This window comes from Scomber japonicus, chromosome 1 (genome assembly GCF_027409825.1).
Source record: "Scomber japonicus isolate fScoJap1 chromosome 1, fScoJap1.pri, whole genome shotgun sequence".
NCBI classification, from domain to species: Eukaryota; Metazoa; Chordata; class Actinopteri; order Scombriformes; family Scombridae; genus Scomber; species Scomber japonicus.
In genome coordinates this window covers 37,329,592-37,352,797 of record NC_070578.1, presented here as the reverse complement: position 1 = coordinate 37,352,797, position 23,206 = coordinate 37,329,592, and the positions used below count along the sequence as shown (strand labels likewise).

The following is a 23,206-nucleotide window of genomic DNA, read 5'->3' as shown; positions in this document are numbered from 1 at the left end:
CCTCCCTTCCTTCCTCCCTCTTTTCCTTCCTTCTTCCTCCCTTCCTTATTTCCTCTGTCCTTCTTTCTTTCTTTCCTCCCTTCCTCTTTTCCTTCCTTTTCTCCCTCCCTCCTTCCTTCCTTCTTTCCTCTGTCCTTACTCCCTTCCTCCTTTCCTTTCCTTTCCTTTCCTCCCTTCCTTCCTCCCTCTTTTCCTTCCTTCTTCCTGCCTTCCTTCCTTCCTCTAGCCTTCCTTCCTTCCTTCCTTCCTTCCTTTTCTCCCTCCCTCCCTCCCTCCCTCCTTCTCTCTTTCTTTCCTCCCCCCTACCTTCTTCCTCCCTTATTTCCTCTGTCCTTTCTTTCTTTCCTCCCTTCCTCTTTTCCTTTCTTCTTCCCTCCTACCTTCCTTCCTTCCTTCTTTCCTCCGTCTGTACTCCCTTCCTCTTTTCCTTTCCTCCCCTACTTCCTCCCTCTTTTCCTTCCTTCTTCCTCCCTTCCTTTCTTCCTTCCTTCTTCCTAAGGAATCTGATGCTAAAAAGACTGTAAATGTGTCAGATATCACTTGATATGACTAACTCACACTGTTACCATAGTAACTATAATAACTATAGTAACTCACACTGTTACCATAGTAACCATAATAACTATAGTAACTCACACTGATGAAGCTCAATAGAAGCTGATCAGAGACTTTATAATGACTGAGTGGAAACACTGTGGATTTAGTCCTCCATCATTTTACATTGAAAGCACATTTGAAGGATGTGAACCTCTTTCACTGATCATATGGACACCTGACTGCACTAACACTTATTAATTAACTATTAACACTTATTAATAGCAAGTGACTTCATATGTAGTTTACTGATGAACGATAAGGTTAGGGTCATCTAATAGTGCAGAAGACAGAGTAGTGTCAAAATGTTGGTTTGTTTGCACTATTTACACACTATACTACACATTTGACTGGATGTAATGATATTTAACACTCTGCTAATGATGGGAAACAGTTTTTTCTGCTTAAATACACTGCTGATACTCACCTGCAGAGGCCACAGTGTGACGTTGATGTCTCCGTTGATGCCGTCAGGGTGGAACATAGACTGCGTTGCTCCGGTTGAGAAGGACAACATCGCTTTCTTTTCCTTTAGAGAAACACAACAGTGAAGTTCAGTACGACCAGCGTGATGAGAGGAAGCACTAAAACATAATTACTCTCATGGGTGCTGTTCTGCTAGGACAATACAGGAACTGCATGTTTATTGTATTATATCTCGTTCAATCACAACCTCTATTGTGTTTATGTGACCTATGAAGTGCATATCATTTATTATCTGCAGAGGCGGAAGAAGTATTTAGACAGCTCGATGTAGTATTATGAGTGATTAGCATGCAGTATTACAGTAAAAGTACTGCAGTATTATAGTGATGTAGTATGCAGTATTACAGTAAAAGTACTGCAGTATTATGAGTGATGTAGTATGCAGTATTACAGTAAAAGTACTGCAGTATTATGAGTGATGTAGTATGCAGTATTACAGTTAAAGTACTGCAGTATTATGAGTGATGTAGTATGCAGTATTACAGTAAAAGTACTGCAGTATTATGAGTGATTAGCATGCAGTATTACAGTAAAAGTACTGCAGTATTATGAGTGATTAGCATGCAGTATTACGGTAAAAGTACTGCAGTATTATGAGTGATTAGCATGCAGTATTACAGTAAAAGTACTGCAGTATTATGAGTGATGTAGTATGCAGTATTACAGTAAAAGTACTGCAGTATTATGAGTGATGTAGTATGCAGTATTACGGTAAAAGTACTGCAGTATTATGAGTGATGTAGTATGCAGTATTACAGTAAAAGTACTGCAGTATTATGAGTGATGTAGTATGCAGTATTACAGTAAAAGTACTGCAGTATTATGAGTGATGTAGTATGCAGTATTACAGTAAAAGTACTGCAGTATTATGAGTGATGTAGTATGCAGTATTACAGTAAAAGTACTGCAGTATTATGAGTGATGTAGTATGCAGTATTACGGTAAAAGTACTGCAGTATTATGAGTGATGTAGTATGCAGTATTACAGTAAAAGTACTGCAGTATTATAGTGATGTAGTATGCAGTATTACAGTAAAAGTACTGCAGTATTATGAGTGATGTAGTATGCAGTATTACAGTAAAAGTACTGCAGTATTATAGTGATGTAGTATGCAGTATTACAGTAAAAGTACTGCAGTATTATGAGTGATGTAGTATGCAGTATTACAGTAAAAGTACTGCAGTATTACGAGTGATGTAGTATGCAGTATTACAGTAAAAGTACTGCAGTATTACGAGTGATGTAGTATGCAGTATTACAGTAAAAGTAGTGATATATTATTATATATGACATCATTAGATTATTAATAGTGAAGCATCAGTGTTAGAGCAGCATGTTACTGTTGTAGCTGCTGGAGGTGGAGCTAGTTTATACTACTTTATATACAGTTAGCTAGTTTATACTACTTTATATACAGTTAGCTAGTTTATACTACTTTATATACAGTTAGCTAGTTTACACTACTTTATATATAGTTAGCTAGTTTATACTACTTTATATACAGTTAGCTAGTTTACACTACTTTATATATAGTTAGCTAGTTTATACTACTTTATATACAGTTAGCTAGTTTATACTACTTTATATATAGTTAGCTAGTTTATACTACTTTATATACAGTTAGCTAGTTTACACTACTTTATATACAGTTAGCTAGTTTATACTACTTTATATACAGTTAGCTAGTTTACACTACTTTATATACAGTTAGCTAGTTTACACTACTTTATATACAGTTAGCTAGTTTACTCTACTTTATATACAGTTAGCTAGTTTATACTACTTTATATACAGTTAGCTAGTTTATACTACTTTATATACAGTTAGCTAGTTTACACTACTTTATATACAGTTAGCTAGTTTACACTACTTTATATACGGTTAGCTAGTTTATACTACTTTATATACAGTTAGCTAGTTTACATTACTTTATATACAGTTAGCTAGTTTACACTACTTTATATACAGTTAGCTAGTTTATACTACTTTATATACAGTTAGCTAGTTTACACTACTTTATATACAGTTAGCTAGTTTATACTACTTTATATATAGTTAGCTAGTTTATACTACTTTATATACAGTTAGCTAGTTTACACTACTTTATATACAGTTAGCTAGTTTATACTACTTTATATACAGTTAGCTAGTTTACACTACTTTATATACAGTTAGCTAGTTTACACTACTTTATATACAGTTAGCTAGTTTACACTACTTTATATACAGTTAGCTAGTTTATACTACTTTATATACAGTTAGCTAGTTTACGCTACTTTATATACAGTTAGCTAGTTTACGCTACTTTATATACAGTTAGCTAGTTTACACTACTTTATATACAGTTAGCTAGTTTACACTACTTTATATACAGTTAGCTAGTTTACACTACTTTATATACAGTTAGGTAGTTTACACTACTTTATATACAGTTAGCTAGTTTACACTACTTTATATACAGTTAGCTAGTTTATACTACTTTATATACAGTTAGCTAGTTTACACTACTTTATATACAGTTAGCTAGTTTATACTACTTTATATACGGTTAGCTAGTTTATACTACTTTATATACAGTTAGCTAGTTTATACTACTTTATATACAGTTAGCTAGTTTACACTACTTTATATACAGTTAGCTAGTTTATACTACTTTATATACAGTTAGCTAGTTTATACTACTTTATATACAGTTAGCTAGTTTATACTACTTTATATACAGTTAGCTAGTTTAGTCCAGTGGTTCCCAACCTAGGGGTGGGGCCCCTCCAAAGGGTCAGCAGATAAATTGACTTTTTCTCTAATCTTTGATTTCTGCTGAAATATTGGATCATTTGAACATTTATTGAAATGAAAGCATGTGAGAAGTTCTCAGTATTTGGTGGAGCTGTTAACAACTCATAGACATCTGAAATGTGAGCCGATTACACACTGCTCTTTGGTTTCATCTTTAACAATGTGTTGTATTTTAAAAGCTGGTATATCATCTATTGTGTCAAATCTTCATCTTCTATGTCGGTTCAGTATGTTTACTTTCGTATTCCCCCCTCAGACAGACCTTGAAGATGCCGTTATCGTACATCTTCTCCAGGGAGAAAGCGAAGCCTTGTGCCAGCACTCTGTCCATCCAGCCCTTCATGATGGCCGGCACACTGAACCAGTACAACGGAAACTGCAGAAAAACACACAACAATCTACATCAATGCAGTTAGCTTATTGTTTTCTTTTTGTCTTTGCTTATCCCATAATTTACTGAATCTGTGTTCCTTGTTTTATTAAGTAGTCTGAATGGTCCGATGCTCTGGTTTAGAAATGTTTAAATGCAAAGGAATGATCTTGTATGAATGTTTTTTGGGGGGGTAAATGACCAAATGTCCATAAACAGTCGAGTCATGGTTTAACGTGTGTTCATATCAGAGTTGGACTTCATCAGTTTCTTTAAACCCTTAATTAAGAAACACAGAAATCTGAGATAAATGGTGCTAACATGGCAGATATTGTAATAAAACATTAAACTCAGTCATCAAAGCTCCTAAAAGTCTTTAAATGTTATTAATGGAGCAAGCACCAGCACACTTATTAGAGTGCCCAAAGTAGTGATTTAGACTATTATGACTCATTAATTAGATTGACTCATTTTTTCTAGACAGACGTTTTGACCAATCCAGCCCACTTTGCTCCTTTCTTCCTTCCCTCCTTCCTTCCTTCCATCTGTCCTTCCTCACTTTCTTTCTTCCTTCTTTTCTTCCCTGTCCTTCCATCTTTTTCCGCCTGCCTGTCTTCTTTCCTTCCTTCTTTCCTTTCTTTCCTTCCTATCCCCCATCCCCCTTTCCCTCCCTTCCTACCTTCATTCAATGTGTCCTCCTTCCTTCCAAACTGTCTTCTTTTCCTTCCTTCCTTCCTTCCTTCCTTCCTTCCTTCCTTCCTTCCTTCCTTCCATCCTTCCTGCCTTCATTCTTTTCTTCCCTCCTTTCTTCAATCTTTCTTTCCTTCCTTCCTTCTTCCCTCCCTCCCTCCCTCCCTTCCTCCCTTCCTTCCTTTTGATGGTTCAGCCCACAGGAGATCAAATTAAGCTTTATGTGGCCCTTTAATGAAAATGAGTTTGACCCCCCTGGTCTAAGGGTTGGTGCTAGATCGATCAGGCCAGAGAGACGACTTCCAAAACTTGTACGCTAACCTTAATCATCGGTGGCACTTTAAGGTACTTCAGCCTCGAGCTGTGGTAGCTGCTGCTGCTTGGTCGGCACATAATAAACAACAAACAGGACAGAAGAGAGATTTGAGTGACCTCTGACCTGGAAGATGATGAGCTCGGCCTCTGCTACTTTGCGCTGCTCAGCTACGATGTCCTCACTGAGCCGATCCTCCATCCAGGCGTGCATCGTCTCCTCTCCATACTGGAAAAGCTCCGGGTTCTTCAGATCACCTGGAAATGAATAAATAACACACTCAGCACTTGAAGGATAAATCTGGAAACTGCAAAAAATAGCATGAAAAGCCCAAAATCAGTACTTAGACCTTCATTATTGTCCAAAAACTATTAAATCACTATGTTCCTTAATCACCATGAACACACACACACTTTAGTTGATTTATTCAGACTCATACACACCATCCTGCTGCAAGAAATACTCACTAGAGCACCTAATGTGGATTCATCCGCTGCTAAAAAATAGTCCCCAACCAATGCACTATTACCTTCTGTTTGAGTAACGTTTGTTGAACATTACAGATACAGCCGATTTAGTAAAGTATTGATTGTTTAAACAAAAAATATGTGCTTGAGGATGAGTGTACAGACAAAAAGGAAGGAAGTAGTGATTGATAAACTAACATATTGTTGGTTTTGGTATGTTCATGGGATAAAAAGACTACAGTATAACTTTTAATTGTTTATCAGATAACGGTGTGAACATCATAACCTTCTTTAGGTTTGAAGGATTTTTTGATCTGATTTGATTTTTTTTATTAACGTGTCAAGCACCAGAAGTGCCCAGCCCAAAACAAAAGAAGAAAGGGTCAAATAATAACAAATGAAAACCCAGATAACAGACATTAAAGACATTAGAGCAATTAAATATAAAGACCGTCCTGACCAGACGGGGAGTTCTGGTCCTCTGAAATGAGGCCAACGTGGAAGTAACTTAGAACTGCATTCTATCAAAAGGCCACCAGGGGGCGACCGTCTCTATACAAGTCAATGGAGAATTCACCAACTTCTCACTTGATTTCTAACCTCAGTAAACGTTTTCAAAATGTGTTTATGGTCTCAATCGCTAGTTTAAAGCCTTCTTCAATGCAGTATGATGTTCATTTGGGACATTTTGGCCTCCCTGATTTTATATGTGACGATAAAGCAGGGTATGCATTAGGGCGTGGCTACGTCCTGATTGACAGGTTGATTGACCAATGTCCTCGAGATCCAGCCTTCGCAACCATAGCAACCCCCCCGCTCCGCCCATGGCTCTGCCTCATGCCCATATAAGTAGAATCTGTGTTTTTATTTTTCCCAGCATGCACCTGAAATTTTCAAGATGGCGCTGCCTAGATTCGAAACTATTGGCTTCCGAGCAGCAGTCCACAGACCAATGGGTGACGTCACGGATGTTACGTCCATTTCTTTTATACAGTCTATGATTCTGACGCTTTTTCCAGGCTTCGGATACATATTTAGTTAAACAGCCAGTCCATTCTGTCATCATCAGAGCACCATTTCTGGGTTTGTAACAGACATTTCAGTAAGTATAGGACTTCTCAGTTCATCATACAAGGGACAGTATAAAAGAAAATGTGATTCATTTTCAACTTCATTGAGTTCACATAATTCACATAACCTTTAATCTTCCAAAATGTTTTTAAATCTGCCGACTTCAAGATTCAAGGGAAGGATTCCTGTTCTCAGCTGAGCCACTAAGGACCTTTGATTTCTTGTTAAGGATTTGCCAAATCAGCTGCAGAAATCAGTAAAAGTATTTGACTCTAAGTTTTGAGTCAAAAGATTTGACTCAAAACGTATTTGGATCTCACACATGCGTCCACCACTCAGATCTTGTAACAGAAAGAGGATTACCGATGATGTCGTCCCGCGTGGCGCTGGCTCTGAAGTTCATGGCGTAGAGGTCAGACACGATGACCTTGTAGCCCTGCTCCGTCAGCTCCTCCACCGCCGCGTCTCGGACCGCCGCGTTAAACGAGCCGGGGCTCTGGTGGGCGTACACGATCAGAGCCGTCTTCTGAGCTGTCACACACACAGACAAACACAAGCTTTAATCTGTGTAACATAAAGACACTTGTATTATTAAATCCCTATCGTCACTTTGTCTAACTAGTAGATTAGTAGAACATATCAGGTAAAGAATGAATCAGCAGAAGATGAGACCAAACTTTTCTATGGATGTCCTGAATCAGACGAGGTAAGCTTTGATATGTTGAATTGTAAAAAGGAGAAGGCTGCTGGAAAGATGAACGTCTAAGGCAGGGGTGTGAAATATGCGGCCTGTGGGCCATATGTGGCCGGTCAAGGGTTCCTATCCAGCCCACTTTGCTTCTTCCTTCTTCCTTCCTTCTTTCGATCTGTCCTTCCTTCTTTTCTTCCCTCCTTCCTTCGTCCTTCTTTCCATCTGTCCTTCCTCACTTTCTTCCTTCCATCTTTTCTGCCTGTCTTCCTCTATCCCCATTTCCTTTCCTTCCAACCTTCATTCCATTTGTCCTTCTTCCTTCTTTACTACTTTTCTTCTGTCCTTCCTTCCATCTTTCCTGCCTGTCTTCTTTTCCTACCTTCCTTCCTTCCTTCCATCCATCCTTCCTTCCATCTTTCCTGCCTTTCTTCTTTTCCTTCCTTCCTTCCTTCCATCCATCCATCCTTCCTTCCTTCCATCTGTCCTTCCTCACTTTCTTTCTTCCTTCTTTTCTTCCCTCCTTCCTTCCATCTTTTCTGCCTGTCTTCTTTTCCTTCCTTCCTTCCTTCCTTCCATCTGTCCCTCCTCACTTTCTTTCTTCCTTCTTTTCTTCCCTCCTTCATTCCATCTTTTCTGCCTGTCTTCCCCTATCCCCATTTCCTTTCCTTCCAACCTTCATTCCATTTGTCCTTCTTCCTTCTTTACTACTTTTCTTCTGTCCTTCCTTCCATCTTTCCTGCCTGTCTTCTTTTCCTACCTTCCTTCCTTCCTTCCTTCAATCTTTCCTGCTTGTCTTCTTTTCCTTCCTTCCTTCCTTCCTTTAATCTTTCCTGCTTGTCTTCTTTTCTTTCCTTACTACCTGCCCTCCTCCCATCTTTTCTTCCCTCCTTCCTTCCATCTTTTTAATGGTTCGTCCCACATGAGATCAAATTGAGCTTTATGTGGCCGTTTAATGAAGATGAGTTTGACCCTATGGTTTGACCCCCTGGTCTAAGGGTTGGTGCTAGATTGATCAGGCCGGAGAGACGACTTGCAAAACTCTCACGGAATTTGTATGCTAACCCTTAATCTAACCTTAACCCTAAATTTACTATAGCTAAATGCTCTACTGAATGGGTTGGAGGGATGAACTAGACCTAAAGTTAAGGTTAGGGTTAGATAAGTCCATCCAATCTAGCACCAACCTTGAGCATACAGTCATGAATGTGCACAAGAAATATCTGATTAATGGATCCAGTAGTATGACGGATTAGCTGCTGACAGATAAACACAAAGACACACACGGAAACATGCACACACACACACACACACACACACACACACACACACACACACATACAATGAAATGCATGATCCCCTGCAGATATGCCAGCTGTAGCTACTTGGGCTGCAGTGGTGCACTAAGCTAAATAGGAAACAGACTGTACTTATATAGCACTTTGCTAGTCTTTTGACACATTCACCCATTCATACACAGGAGCTGGAGGAGCCAAAAATCAACCCTCCGATCTTCTGATAAGTGGACGACTCTGCCTCCTGAGCCACAGACGCCCCTATGCCCCTTAAATACTAACGTCAGCATGCTATGTTCACAGTGACGATACTAACATGCTGATGTTTAGCAAAGGCTGTGTAATTAGTTTTGTAGGTGTTTGGTCGTGAGGCAAATTATTGCACCAACTGAAATTTTGACCTTTGTCACTATAAAGATTATAGGGGCAGGGGTGCAGTTATAAATATCATTAACCCTCCTGGTGTCCTCGAGTCAAGGGAGGAAGGGAGAAAGGAAGAAGGAAGGAAGGGAGGAAGGAAGGGAGGAAAAGAAAGAAGGAAGGGAGGAAGGACAGAGGAAAGAAGGATGGAAAGGAGGGAGGAAAGAAGGAAGGCAGGAGTGAAGGAGGAAAGAAGGACAGAGGAAAGAAGGAAGGGGGAGGTAGGGAGGAGGAAAGAAGGAAGGGAGGAAGGAGGGAAGGACAGAAGGATGGAGGGAGGGAAGAGAGAGGAAGGAAAGAAAGAGAAGGAGGGAGGAAGGAAGAAGGAAGGAAGGAGAGAAAGAAGGAAGGAAAAGAGGAAGGAAGGACAGAGGAAAGAAGGAAGGGAGGAAGGAAGGAAGGACAGAAGGAAGGAAGAAAAGGGGATGGAGGAAGGAAGGAAGGAAGTAAGAAGAAGAAAGAAGGAACAGACGGGGTCAATTTATTGGAGAGTGGTACCATATATTTATTTTAACGATAATTCCTATTACCAAAATAAAAGCCGAACTTTACAGCAACAAATGGCATCTTTGTCCAAGTGAGCCACAGACTGATTGCGTAACGTTAAGACAATCAGTGGTATGATCTTTTAGCACATGCACGCAGAAAACAACCAGACAGATGAACTGAAACAGAGACAGTTGCTCCACCTGAAACTCAGCTCCAGGTGAAACGATGACGCTGTGAAAACATGTCCGACGAGACACACACACTGACACACACACACTGACACACACACTGACACACACACACTGAACTCTATTGTTGTGACATAACAAACAAAAAAAAAGAGGACAGTTAAATTGGTTGTTAAATTCAAGGCGTAGTCTCTCTGTATGTTGTAAAATCTATTTAACACAGTCTGCTGATCTGTGAGGTTTCCTGTGTGTGTGCGTGTGTGTGTGTGTGTGTGTGTGTGCGTGTGTGTGTGTGTGTGCGTGGAGAGAAAACATGATCTGAATGTTCCTCGAAGCCAAAGACAGAAAGGGAACACACACAGACACACACACACACACACACACACACACACACTCTTTACAAGCCAACAGCTCAGACATTGTTATGGGGATAAATATGGATTATAAAACCGCTTTGCTTTAAATCAAAGACAATCATGTGACACATGTGAGACTCATGTAGGAGGAAGTACACAAAGAGCCTTCTTGTTTCATTTGATGCTTTGTGGAGATCTGAAATAAATGAGCTAACACTGTTTCCACACAACTTCATTCGATAGTGAACTAATCGTTGTAAGTCATAAATGATTGTCAATAAGCTGACCTGATTTAAAACTAACAATCTTATCTATACTGTAGTTAATAATTGACGTGAGTGCTGATTAAATACAACGGATCATTTGGTAGATTTTACAACCTTGTCTTACACCTTGTTACATATTTAAAGTAATTTAATTGCTTTTAACTTGAAATGATCAAACCATCATTGTTTTTACAGAGTGCTGAGAGTGTTTCACAGATTGACAGTTTTTCAAAATAAAAGTCAAAAGCAAAAAAACATCGATAATCTAACTAGGTTTTCTTTGCACTGAGAGGTTTTGTGTGTCAGAGCAGCAGTGGAGAAGAAGAAGAAGAAGTAGTTTTTAAAAGAAAGAAGGTGTTGGTAGTAAATGAGTGCAGACTTACCCATGCTGTGTGTCTGTCGGATCCGTCTGTGCTGTAGTCCTGGTCCCTGGTGGCACCGTGGCTCTTATAGGCCCTGTGGCTTTCTGTGCGTGAGAAACATGGTTAGATTGGATATCAGATGGAGCAAAGTGTTTTCTTGAAGTTACAACTACACACTGGAGGAAGGGTGAAAAAAAAAAAAAAAAAAAAAAGTCTGCTGTCAAACTGTAGGACCGGTTTAGTTCAGTGTTTTGAAAGGGAGGAGGAGGCAAGATTGTGTGTGTGTGTGTGTGTGTGTGTGTGTGTGTGTGTGTGTGAGAGAGAGAGAGTCAGTGGAGGTTGTGGATTCACTGGTGCAGCTGAATGAGATTGGTTTCATTTGGCCTGGAAAAGAATGTTTGGGTCACTTTCAAGGGATTATCCGACAGGGTCATGAGGCTTAATGAACGACTTAATCCCGATTTAATTTCACCTCGTTAGAAGAGAAGCGGAGCAAGGCGTCGGTTCAGCAAAGCCCGAGCTGTTGGGGTCAAGTCCCCGTGGTTAATATCACCTGTCACTACTTTCTGTTTTCAGGCTTTTATGACTGATTTAGTTTTGAGTCTGTCAGCGTGACAAAAGCTGGTCGAAGAGGTGAGAAAACTTCTCACAAGAAGAAATACTTTTTCCGATTCCTGTTGTCCTTGAGTCAAGAGAGGAAAGGAGGGAGGAAGGGAGTAAGGAAGGAAAGGAAGGAGGAAGGAAGAGAGGAAAGGAAAGAAGGAAGGGAGGAAGGACGGAGGAAAGAAGGAAGGGGAGAGGTAGGGAAGGAAAGAAGGAAGGAAGAAACAGGGATGGAGGGAGGAAAGAAGGAAGGGAGGGAAGAGAAAGGAAGGAAAGAAAGAGAAGGAGGGAGGAAGGAAGGAAAGGAGGAAGGAAGGAAGGAAGGAAAGGAAAGGAAAGGAAAGGAGGAAGGGAGGAAGGACAGAGGAAATAAGGAAGGTAGGAGGGAGGGAGGAAAGAAGGAGGGAGGGAGAAAGGAAAAGAGGAAGGAAGGACAGAGGAAAGAAGGAAGGGAGGAAAGAAAGGAAGGAGGGAAGGAAGGAAAGAAGAAGGAAGGAAGGAAGGAAGGAAGGAACAGTCAAAACAGACAGGGTCAATTTGACCCAGGAGGTTAACCTTTGTGTCGTCCTCCCGGGTCAAATTGACCAGAGTGCCAGATATTTCCCTCAGGAAGATGGTGGAGAACAAAAACAGAGCTAAAAGAGAGAGAATATTGGCCTTTACATTCAGCAGGTGGACAGAAACACGATTCCTAATTGTAGCGGCTTTCCAGTACCTTTTAAAAGTCGCTAGTGAGGCAGAATAGGTCTTGTATTTGTATGACACGCTGCTGCTGTTCCAGAGATGCACACTGAGTCCAAAAAGAAGTTTCTGAGATTTTAATTAATGAAATGAATACTACAGCGGCTTTACACGCGCCCATGGGATGGTATATGTGTACACTTGGCGAACGTGTATCAAAACAAACAAAACAGCGATAATGAAATGCGGTCAACAAAAATTACGGCTACCTAGACTCGCCTCCATCCCCAGTGCAGGTGAAGCAGGTACTGATATAACCTACCGGCTGTGGCTACAGTGCCCACGTGACCCCAAACACTACATATCACCATGGCAACAAGACAAAGCTAATTAAACACAGAATAACTAATAAACAAATCAATATATGGCTCCTACACTAATGAATGATAACGTGGAAATAAGTTCAAAATATTAGCTTAAAAAAGTGATGATGTGTCAATGTCGTCGTCGTCGTCCTCTTCCACTTATCCGGGTCGGGTCGCGGGGGCAGCAGCCTCAGCAGAGAAGCCCAGACTTCCCTCTCCCCAGCCACTTCGTCCAGCTCTTCCCGGGGGATCCCGAGGCGTTCCCAGGCCAGCCGAGAGACATAGTCTCTCCAACGTGTCCTGGGTCTTCCCCGGGGTCTCCTACCGGTGGGACGTGCCCTGAACACCTCACCAGGGAGACGTCCAGGAGGCATCCCGACTAGATGCCCGAGCCACCTCATCTGGCTCCTCTCGACGCAGAGGAGCAGCGGGTCTACTCTGACCCCCCTCCGGATAACTGAGCTTCTCACCCTATCTCTAAGGGAGAGCCCAGCCACCCTACGGAGGAAGCTCATTTCGGCCGCTTGTACCCGCCATCTTGTTCTTTCGGTCACTACCCAAAGCTCATGACCAGAGGTGAGGGTAGGAACGAAGATCGACTGGTAAATCGAGAGCTTTGCCTTTCGGCTCAGCTCTCTCTTCACCACGACGGATCTGTGCAGAGTCAACATTATTGCCGCACCAATCAGCCTGTTGATCTCCCGCTCCATCCTTCCCTCACTTGTGAACAAGACCCCGAGGTACGTGAACTCCTCCACTTGGGGCAGGATCTCATCCCCGACCCGGAGAGTGCACTCCACCCTTTTCCGGTTGAGGACCATGGCCTCGGATTTGGAGGTGCTGATTCTCATCTGATGTGTCAATGTTTTCTTCATAACTTGTTTCAACTGAAAACAAATGCACAACAAAAATCAGTTGATGCAGCTTTAAGTAGCCTATGTGCTTATTATTGTAACCATGACAACTTATTTGAAACTTAAATGATCTTTTCCTGAACCTATAACCAAACTTGAACCATTACATTGTTGCATAGAGTCGTAAACTACAAGGTTTCTCTCTCTTGACCATTCTGACTTATTGTTCTTCTGTCTTTATCTTCTTATCTAATCTTCTTGTTCCAGGCTTTCTGGCGCCGATAATAAAATGAGGAAGGAAGGAAAGAGGGAGGGAGGGAGGGAAGGAAGGAAAGAGAGAAGGAGGGAGGAAGGAAGGAAGGAGGGAAGGAAAGAAGGACAGAAGGAAGGGAGGGAGGAAGGGAAGGAGGGAGGGAGAAAGGAAGGAGGGAGGAAGGAAAGGAGGAAGGGAGGAAGGACAGAGGAAAGAAGGAAGGTAGGAGGGAGGGAGGAAAGAAGGAAGGAAAGGAGGGAGGAAGGAACGAAGGGAGGAAAGGAAAGAAGGAAGGGCGGAAGGACAGAAGAAAGAAGGAAGGTAGGAGGGAGGGAGGAAAGAAGGAAGGAAAGGAGGGAGGGAGGAAGGAAGGAAAGGAGGAAGGACAGAGGAAAGAAGGAAGGTAGGAGGGAGGGAGGAAAGAAGGAAGGAAAGGAGGGAGGAAGGAAGGAAAGGAAAGAAGGAAGGGAGGAAGGACAGAGGAAAGAAGGAAGGAGGGAGGGAGGGAGGAAAGAAGCAGCATGTCAGTGTTTTTATAGATTACATTATTAGACAGAGTTATCCTGCAGTGGATCAGACACGTCTCCACATGTGTGTTGCGTGTCAGGCTCGGCGGGTTTGATATATGACAGGAATGTTACCTGGACACTTCTGTCACCTGCCGATCACCTGCGTGAGACTCGGCCATGACAGCTGCTCAGATTACCTGCCCACATGGAAACACTGCAGTGAATCAGCAGGCCAGTCACACGCGAGGGCAGGGCGGCAGCTTTATTGACTTTATTGGCCAATTCAAAGTTCAAGTGCAAAATACACTTCACATGCTTTATGCTCACGTCTTTTGTACTGCCCATAATATGAAGATTAAACCCTCCTGTTGTCCTCAAGTCAAGGAAGGGAGGAAGGAAGAAGGAAGGATAGGAGGGAGGAAGGAAGGAAGGAAAGGAGAAAGGCAGGGAGGAAGAAGGAAGGATAGGAGGGAGGAAGGAAGGAAGGAAAGGAGGAAGGAAGGGATGAAGAAGGAGGGACAGGAGTGAGGGAGGAAGGAAAGGAAAGGAAAGAAGGAAGGCGGAAAGGAAAGAAGGAAAAGAAAGAAGGGAGGGAGGAAGGAAGGAAGGAAAGGAGGGAAGAAGGAAGGAAGGACGGAAGACAGAAGGAAGGACAGACGGAAGGAATGAAGGGAGGAAGGAAGGAAGGAGGGACGGAGGGAGGAACAAGGAAGGAAGGAAGGTAGGAAAGAAAGAAAGACAGACGGGGTCAATTTGACCCGGGAGGACGACATGAAGGACAACAGGAGGGTTAAGGTCTGGAAAGGAGGAAGGCAGGGAGGAAGAAGGAAGGATAGGAGGGAGGAAGGAAGGAAGGAAAGGAGGAAGGAAGGGATGAAGAAGGAGGGACAGGAGTGAGGGAGGAAGGAAAGGAAAGAAGGAAGGCGGAAAGGAAAGAAGGAAAAGAAAGAAGAGAGGGAGGAAGGAAGGAAAACAAGGAGGGAGGAAGGAAGGAAGGAAAGGAGGGAAGAAGGAAGGAAGGACGGAGGAAAGAAGGAAGGACAGACGGAAGGAATGAAGGGAGGAAGGAAGGAAGGAGGGAGGGAGGGAGGAACAAGGAAGGAAGGAAGGTAGGAAAGAAAGAAAGACAGACGGGGTCAATTTGACCCGGGAGGACGACAGGAAGGACAACAGGAGGGTTAAGGTCTGGAGACCCTTTATTGATCATATTAAGAATGGGAAGTGTGTTACAGGGACCTACAGTAATTCATTTGGACTATATTGTATTCTACTGTATTGCATTGAAGTGTAATGTGCTGTAATCCACTTGGTTAAGTTTTTTCCTGACTTTCCTTGACATCCCTGACTCAACCCCTGACGCCCCTAATTCACCTGTAGACGTTTGAGTCATTGCACGGATTGACAGAGGAGCATGTGTCTGCAGACCCGGAGACCTGCAGATTCAGACCCGCACATTCAGACCCCTTGTTTTTTGTTAATGTTAATGTTGTAAAAGTGTCTGTGTGATTCTGTGACTTACTGACAAAGAGTGGCAGAGGTTACAATGATGGGATTGTTTACTCGCCCATAGGTTTGCCTTTACAATGACATGTGTACAGACATTCAGGGACCTCTCAGCAGGATATAGACACAATGAGGCCACAGCCACAGGTCTTGGCTTCATGCAGTCCAAATTTGGAGTCAAAAGACCAAAAGATGAATTTTTCAGAATTATTTTTCAACAGGTATGTCCATGCGTTTTCCTCAGGTCCTTTTTGGAGACTCCAAAGGACACTTGGTTACCAAAGCTGTATAACCGCAATCAAACACCTATAACTTCACATCCCCTTTGCCTACAATCAAAATCTTGGTCTCTAATGAAAGCTGACGCCATATTATTATTATTATTATTATTATTATTATTATTATTATTAATATTATTATTATTATTATTATTACATATAACCATATTTTTTTGTTTGGCCATATCTATCTATCTATCTATCTGTTTATTTTGGTATAAGTCATATGTCAAGTCGAAGAAGAACCAACCGTGTACCAAAATGCTGAGTGCGTAATGATATATGGTTCAAGAAGAAGCAGAAGAGGCTAACGGTCGTAAACATCTAGTCACGTGTACTCTGAGATGGAACGTGCAGGTCAGGAAATGACGTAAACGGAACGTATATGGTTTGTTCTATGTGTTACGTTCCTATGGTTACCTTACGTGTTGGACTAAACACATGGACATATTGAGGAAAGTATTTCGGTTTTATGGAAACGGATTTCATATTTCACAAGAATGGATACTTGGCGAGCTGTACAGAAAGTGCTGAGTCATAAGATGATCGTTGTGGATAAAGGGAAGACTTTGAAGGTATGTAGCATTATAGCTGTTAGCTTACTTTAGCTGAGTGGCTAGCCGAGCTAATCGCTAATACTATTACGGCTGTGAGCAACCATATAAGTCGTGAGTGGTCTTGAATGAATCAGGACAATCTAAGCTTTCCAACGATGTACGGCATGAATATATATGTTTAAGGGTTGGTGTTTAAAACATTCAGAAGAACGTGTGGCTACCTCCCAACTTCCGGTCCGTCCCGTAGGAGGAACAGCGTGCGTTAAGTGGTTAAAAGTAATCCAAGCTTTTAGATTTTGGTGTTTTATTTGGACTTTGCTCTGTCAAAAAACCATAAGGGGTCTGCACGTGCGGGTCCATACGTGCAGGGGGTCTGACTGTGCAGGTCTCCGGGTCTGCAGCGACATACTATTGGATTGACATGCATGTGGTGCGTCTTTACTGTGAGCTGTCTGGTGTGTTTTCTATTTTGTTCTCCATGATGTAAAAATGCAAAACTCATAAATAAAGATCATTTCATTTCCTGTTACTGTAATATTTACCCAGATTCAGCGACGGTGTAGAAATAAGCATGCAGTATACAGACCTCCTGTGTGACCCTCTTCTCCTATTTAATAGACGAAACCAACTAAGACAGCTCCTGATGACGGGAAACTACGCCACCTGCTGGCAGAGAAGCATAAAGACAGAGTCACTAAAAATAAAGGCGCTGGGTTGTGACAGAGAGGAAGGAAGGGATTTTGGGGGGAATGAAAACACTTAACTCATTGGCTGCCAGCCGTTTTAGAGCATTTTGACCGATCTTTCAAGACCCACAGAATATTGTGTTATATGACTATGTACCAAAAGACCAAAAGAAAGAGAGAAAAACATAATTGACGTCAATGGCAGTGAACGGTTGTAATCAGATTGACAGCCATGACATTTGAACACTGGTCAAAATCATTTAGTTTATTTATATTTCAGTTAATTTATCTGTTTTTTTTTTTTCAAATATAAAGTCAACATATATAACTAAAGATTTGTGTGTGTTATTTTTCTATTAGCTTGTGTATTAACCTTCGTGTCGTCTTGACCCCGTCTGTTTTGATTGTTCCTTCCTTCCTTCCTTCCTTCCTTCCTTCCTCCCTTCCTCCATCCCCTTTTCTTCCTTCCTTCTGTCTTTCGTTCCTCCCTCCCTCCTTCTTTCCTTCCCTCCTTCCTTTCCTTCCTCCCTTCCTTCTTTCCTCTGTCCTTCCTCCCTCTTTTCCTTTCTCTCTCCCTCTCTCCTTCTTTCCTCCCTCCCTCCTACCTTCCTTCTTTCCTCTGTCCTTCCTCCCTTCCTTCCGTCCTTCCTTTCTCCTTCTTTCCTCCCTCCATCCCCTTTTCTTCCTTCCTTCCTCCCTCCCTTCCTTCTGTCCTTCTCTCCTCCCTCCCTCCTTCTTTCCTTCCCTCCTTCCTCTCTCCCTCCCTTCTTCCTACCTTCCTTCTTTCCTCTGTCCTTCCTCCCTTCCTTCTTTCTTTCCTTCCTTCCCTTCCTTCTGTCCTTCTTTCCACCCTCCTTTCCTTCCTTCCACCCTTCCTTACCTCCTTCCTTCTTCCCTTCCTTCCTCCTTTCCTTCCACATTTATTGATCCACTCTGAACAGCACAAAATGTAGTATAGACACTTTTTATGAGCTGACTCGTAACATGCTGCTAGGTTGGAGACAACAACATGACCTAATCTAGTTATTTGTACTACATCTTTGCTCTTTGATTTCATCATTAATCAGAGCCTACACACACACACACACACACATCCATGAATGGTTAAAAATAAAAGGACATTTGACTCATGCAACACCATTCTCTGTTTTCACTTTCATTCTTAAATGCCAAAAGCGTGACTCATTCAGTTTCCTCAGAGCCGCTCTATGATTACACTCCATGTCGTAATCATAGTGGAGAGAGTAGTAATGAGGTCACACCACTGTAGTAATCACGTGTGGTTGCAGAGGGCGCTATTGTCAACACATGCCAATGCAGTTTTCATTACAGTAATGTATTGCAGAATAGAGTCCACGTGCTGCTCTCAGGTCGTCATGGAAACAACGAGGACTGTAGTTGTTGATAGTTTATCTTTGGCAGCCAGGAGAACAAGCCAGCTGTTTTAAGCCGAGTCCAACTCAGTGTGTGTGTGTGTGTGTGTGTGTGTGTGTGTGTGTGTGTGTGTGTGTGTGTGTGTGTGTGTGTGTGTGTGTCCCCAGTAGGAGTGGAAGGGAGAGCCTTTGGTTATTAATGATGATGAATAACTATCATAAATCATTATTAATTATTAAAAGGACATAACACATGCACAACAATCACAAAACACTTCTCTCAGTTTATTAACCGTCCTGTTGTCCTCGAGTCAAGGGAGGAAGGAAAGGGAAAGGAGGGAGGGAGGGAGGGAGGAAGGAAAGGGAAAGGAGGGAGGGAGGAAGGACAGAGGAAATAAGGAAGGTAGGAGGGAGGGAGGAAAGAAGGACAGATGAAAGAAGGAAGGGGGGAGGAAAGAAGGAAGGAAGGAAGGAAAAGAAAGAAGGAAGGGAAGAAGGACAGAGGAAATAAGGAAGGTAGGAGGGAGGAAAGAATGAGGGAGGGAGGGAGAAAGGAAAAGAGGAAGGAGGGACAGAGGAAAGAAGGAAGGGGGAGGAAAGAAGGAAGGGAGGAAGGAGGGAAGGAAAGAAGCAGAGAAGGAAGGAAGGAAAGGAAAGGAGGAAGGACAGAGGAAATAAGGAAGGTAGGAGGGAGGGAGGGAGGAAAGAAGGAGGGAGGAAGGAAGGAAGGAAGGAAGGAAGGAAGGAAGGAAGGCAGGAAGGGAGGAAAGAAGGAACAGTCAAAACAGACGGGGTCAATTTGACCCGGGAGGACGACAAGAGGGTTAACCAACTATCAATCAACAAGTTAATCAATGTATAGTTATGAACTGTCCAGGGATTTAGGTGTGTGTGTGTGTGTGTGTGTGTGTGTGTTCAGGAGCGTGGGAATTCAAGATGGCAGACCCCACAAGGAAGTCTCACTTTTCCACTGGACAAAAAAATGTCACCATGGCAACGACTCATGATCAACGCTCCCAAACACACTGACTCAGCAACAACACATGTGACTGAGGTGAGGTCCCTTAGCACATAGCTTAGCATTATCCTTATCCTGTGTGTGTGTGTGTGTGTGTGTGTGTGGACGTTACCATAATTAGTCCCACTAACCCACAAGCAGCTGAACTGACTAACAGAGGTGGAGTCATGATTGTAAAGGAAATGAAGCGGCTGCTGAATAAACAGATATTCATGAGACACAATGAGGTCGGTCACTTGAGCTCAGGGTGGTTTGACCTCAGGCCAGCAGGGGATGCTGGGGGTTTGGGGTCTTCCTGGTGACCTTTCCTTTGTATAAGGGACAAAAGAAGACTCAAATCAGGCTGGACTGATTCCATGTAGGCTTCTCAGCAGACAAGGGAGGTTCATGTGCTCCTAATTGCTGTGGATTAACCATTTCTCTTTTTTTTTCTCTCCATCTGATGTAAAACTAAGGATTTCTCAACTGAATCCATTCCCTGAACCTTCATTCACCCCACCCATCCCTAACTGGAAGTTTTTAGTAATTCAAATTTACGTGCTGTGCTGCAGGTTATATGGCAGGAAAACCAAATTATCGGCATTTTCTCTAGGGAGCCTGCTCCTCCTTGTCATCAATCATACCAACTCACTGAATACTTCATTGCTGGGAACAGAGGAAAGAAGTGGACGTTTCTTGTAAGTGGTGCCAGAAGATGTTGGGTGGTGCGATGTGTTTCTGTCCTTCCTCCTTTCTGTTCCACCTCCTTCTGTTCACCTCTTCCACTTCCTCCTCCAACTTTCTCCGTTTTGGATCCGGTCAGTGTGTTTTATAAATAAAAACTTGCTTTTAATTGAGCACATTCAGACAGTAGACTATCAATCAACCAATCAATCAATCTTTATTTGTACAGCGCCAAATCACAGTTATCTCAAGGCTCTTTAAACATAGAGCAGGTTCTAAACCGAACTCTTCAGGTTTTAACTTTAAAGAGACCCAACATTCCCACATGAGCAACAGTGGCACGAAAAAACTCCCTTTTAACAGGAAGAACCCTCAGAACCAGACTCAGAGTGGGAGAACATCTGCCTCGACCGGTTGGGGTTGAGAGGAGAGAGGAAGGATAGAGGAGAGAAGCAAAATGTAAATCAACAATGAAGCTAGAAAGTCCGGGACTGGAATCTGTCATCCGGACGTCTACAGGCCCAGATTACCTGTGAGATCAGAAAGCACAGACTACTCCAGGGAAGAGGTTTAGGTTATTGAATGCATTAATAGAACATGAATGTTAATGGTGTGTAGATGGATGGATGGATAGAGAGATAGAGGGAGGAGAGAGGAGCTCAGTGCATCATGGGAGTCCCCCGGCAGTCTAAGCCTATAGCAGCATAAGCTGGATCCACAATTAGAGTTTTATTTAAAACCTCTTATATACTGTTCGGGTCAATTTGACATTTTAAAAACATCCCAAAAGTCTTTTAACCTGAAATTTGGTGGGTTTTTTCCTCATGTGGTCCAACATGCATGAAAATTTAATTATTTTACTTTAGTATAGGTGCTACAAATGTTTGTCCATTGAGGCTGTTTTGGGTCAACTTTGACTCCTATCTATTAACATGTGTTTTAGTTAAATGAATAGTTAATAGTTTTAATAAGATAGTAGTTATGAGGATTTCTTTTATGATGTAGCAGTGAAGACTGATGGCTCTAACGGTTCTACAACCCCACAGCTCCATAAAGCTCTGCTCATTTTACACTTTACATATAAAATAACATTTAAATCATTATTGCTATGTTATATTTTCATGTCTGAGGTAAAATAGGACATGATATTGTGTGATAGGAGATGTTTAGTGGTGTAAAAGCTAACAAATACTCTCTCTCTGCTCTCTGAAACATGAATCAAGGTTTAATCACATTTATTGATCAGTCAGATCCATCCTATTGATCCACTATGAACAGATCAAAATTTAGTATATACCCTTTTTATGAGGGTCAAATATGACCCGTAACATGCTGTGAGGTTGCAGACAACATATTATTTGTGCAACATCTTTGATTTCATCATTAATTAGAGTCTACACACACACACAGCCACGAATGGTTAAAAATAAAAGGACATTTGACGCATGCAACACCATTCTCTGTTTTCATTTTCATTATTAAATGTCAAAAGCGTGATTCATTCAGTTTCCTCAGTTTCCTGCATAGTCGTATCCATCCTAATGATCAACCCCCTTTATAATCATCATCATAATTTATACCAAATCACTGAAGCCTTTCTCGCTGGGAACAGAGGAAGGCAGTGTGTTCTGTTTCCGTCATTCCACCACATTTGTTCATGAATGTCTGCGGGGGCGGGTTCCTCTTCCATTTCCTCCTCCAACCATCTCTGTTTTGGATCCGGTCCATGGTTTCCAGTGGTGGCTGCTTTTTGTTGTTCCGACAAAATGGCATGCTCTTCTTTAAGCCATTGTTTTGCCTTGCTCAGTGTGTCCATTGCAAAGACATGACCCTTTAACCCGAGGAGTTGGCAGCACCAAACATTTGGTCTCTTTGATCTTTGCAAATCTTCTCTCCAAGCTTTGCAACATGTTGGTGGGATGTTGGTGGGATGTGTTCTGTTTCTATCATTCCACCACCATCTATTCAAGAAGATCAGAGGGGCCGTGTTCCTCTTCCACTTCCTCCTCCAACCATCTCTGTTTTGGATCCGGTCCGTGGTTTCCAGTGGTGGCTGCTTTTTGTTGTTCCGACAAAATGGCATGCTCTTCTTTAAGCCATTGTTTTGCCTTGCTCAGTGTGTCCATTGTGAAGACATGACCCTTTAACCCGAGGAGTTGGCAGCACCAAACATTTGGTCTCTGATCTTTGCAAATCTTCTCACTAAGCTTTGCAACATGTTTTCCTGGAGTTTTTTTTAGCCTAATCCCCTTGTGGTGGTGGTGAGATGATGCCAGGCCAGGACTGGGACAAAAATTCGGCCCTGGACTTTTTGGTCCAGACCGGCCCACTACAATCCACGCGCAGATACTGTGCCAACTCACGTTGATGTACATTTAAACACACAAGCCCTTAATAACAGTAGTATACTGAACAATATCCCTTCTGGAGACTTGAATAGGCTTGACTTAGTTTTAACTGTATCATGTGAAACTGTTGAACGAGCAATAAACCATAAACAATGACTGAAAAAAATATGTAAAGCATCATAGGCTACATATGTGTTATGTTGTTAGATCAGTGTCCATCATGAACAAATTGGACTGTGGGCACAAAGAACGGTGCATATTGACACTTAAAACACTTTAACTCTGGTGACCTGATTTGGCGGATGTCATTATAGGTAGAAATTATCAAAAAATGTGAAAATAGCAGATCTACATGCTCAAACCACATCACATTGCAACATGTGAGTTGAGTGGTAAGCTTGCAGATTTGTAATTATGTGGCATCCTTTGATGAAAATAGTGGTTAAGTGGTTAATAAAAGCAACTAATCAATTAATCAGGATAGTATATGAGTATGATTGTTTTCCAATACTTTAGATAACTAGATTTAGGCCTAGTTGTAACACACCACACTACGCAGAGTTTGCTGTTTATTATGTCAAGTAAAGTTCATAGACAGTTAAGTAACCGTTCTGAACATTTAATGAGTGTTTATTCAGACCATGCTGGCAGGATCACACCTGC

At 42.0% G+C, this 23,206-nt stretch overlaps 1 protein-coding gene across 1 annotated transcript in view; it reads right to left on the bottom strand.

Moving 5' to 3' along the window:
• The window catches only part of nqo1 (NAD(P)H dehydrogenase, quinone 1), a gene marked incomplete at its 3' end in the record, with an annotated part of 82,019 nt that overhangs the window by 633 nt on the left and 58,180 nt on the right, over positions 1-23,206 (bottom strand). Inside the window, exons 2-5 of the mRNA XM_053325909.1 lie at positions 7,152-7,345; positions 5,377-5,507; positions 4,140-4,253; positions 1,022-1,123 (exon numbers count right to left, since the gene is read on the bottom strand). Coding sequence (XP_053181884.1) covers positions 1,022-1,123; positions 4,140-4,253; positions 5,377-5,507; positions 7,152-7,345 — 541 coding nt within the window. The remainder of the gene's footprint in view (positions 1-1,021; positions 1,124-4,139; positions 4,254-5,376; positions 5,508-7,151; positions 7,346-23,206) is intronic.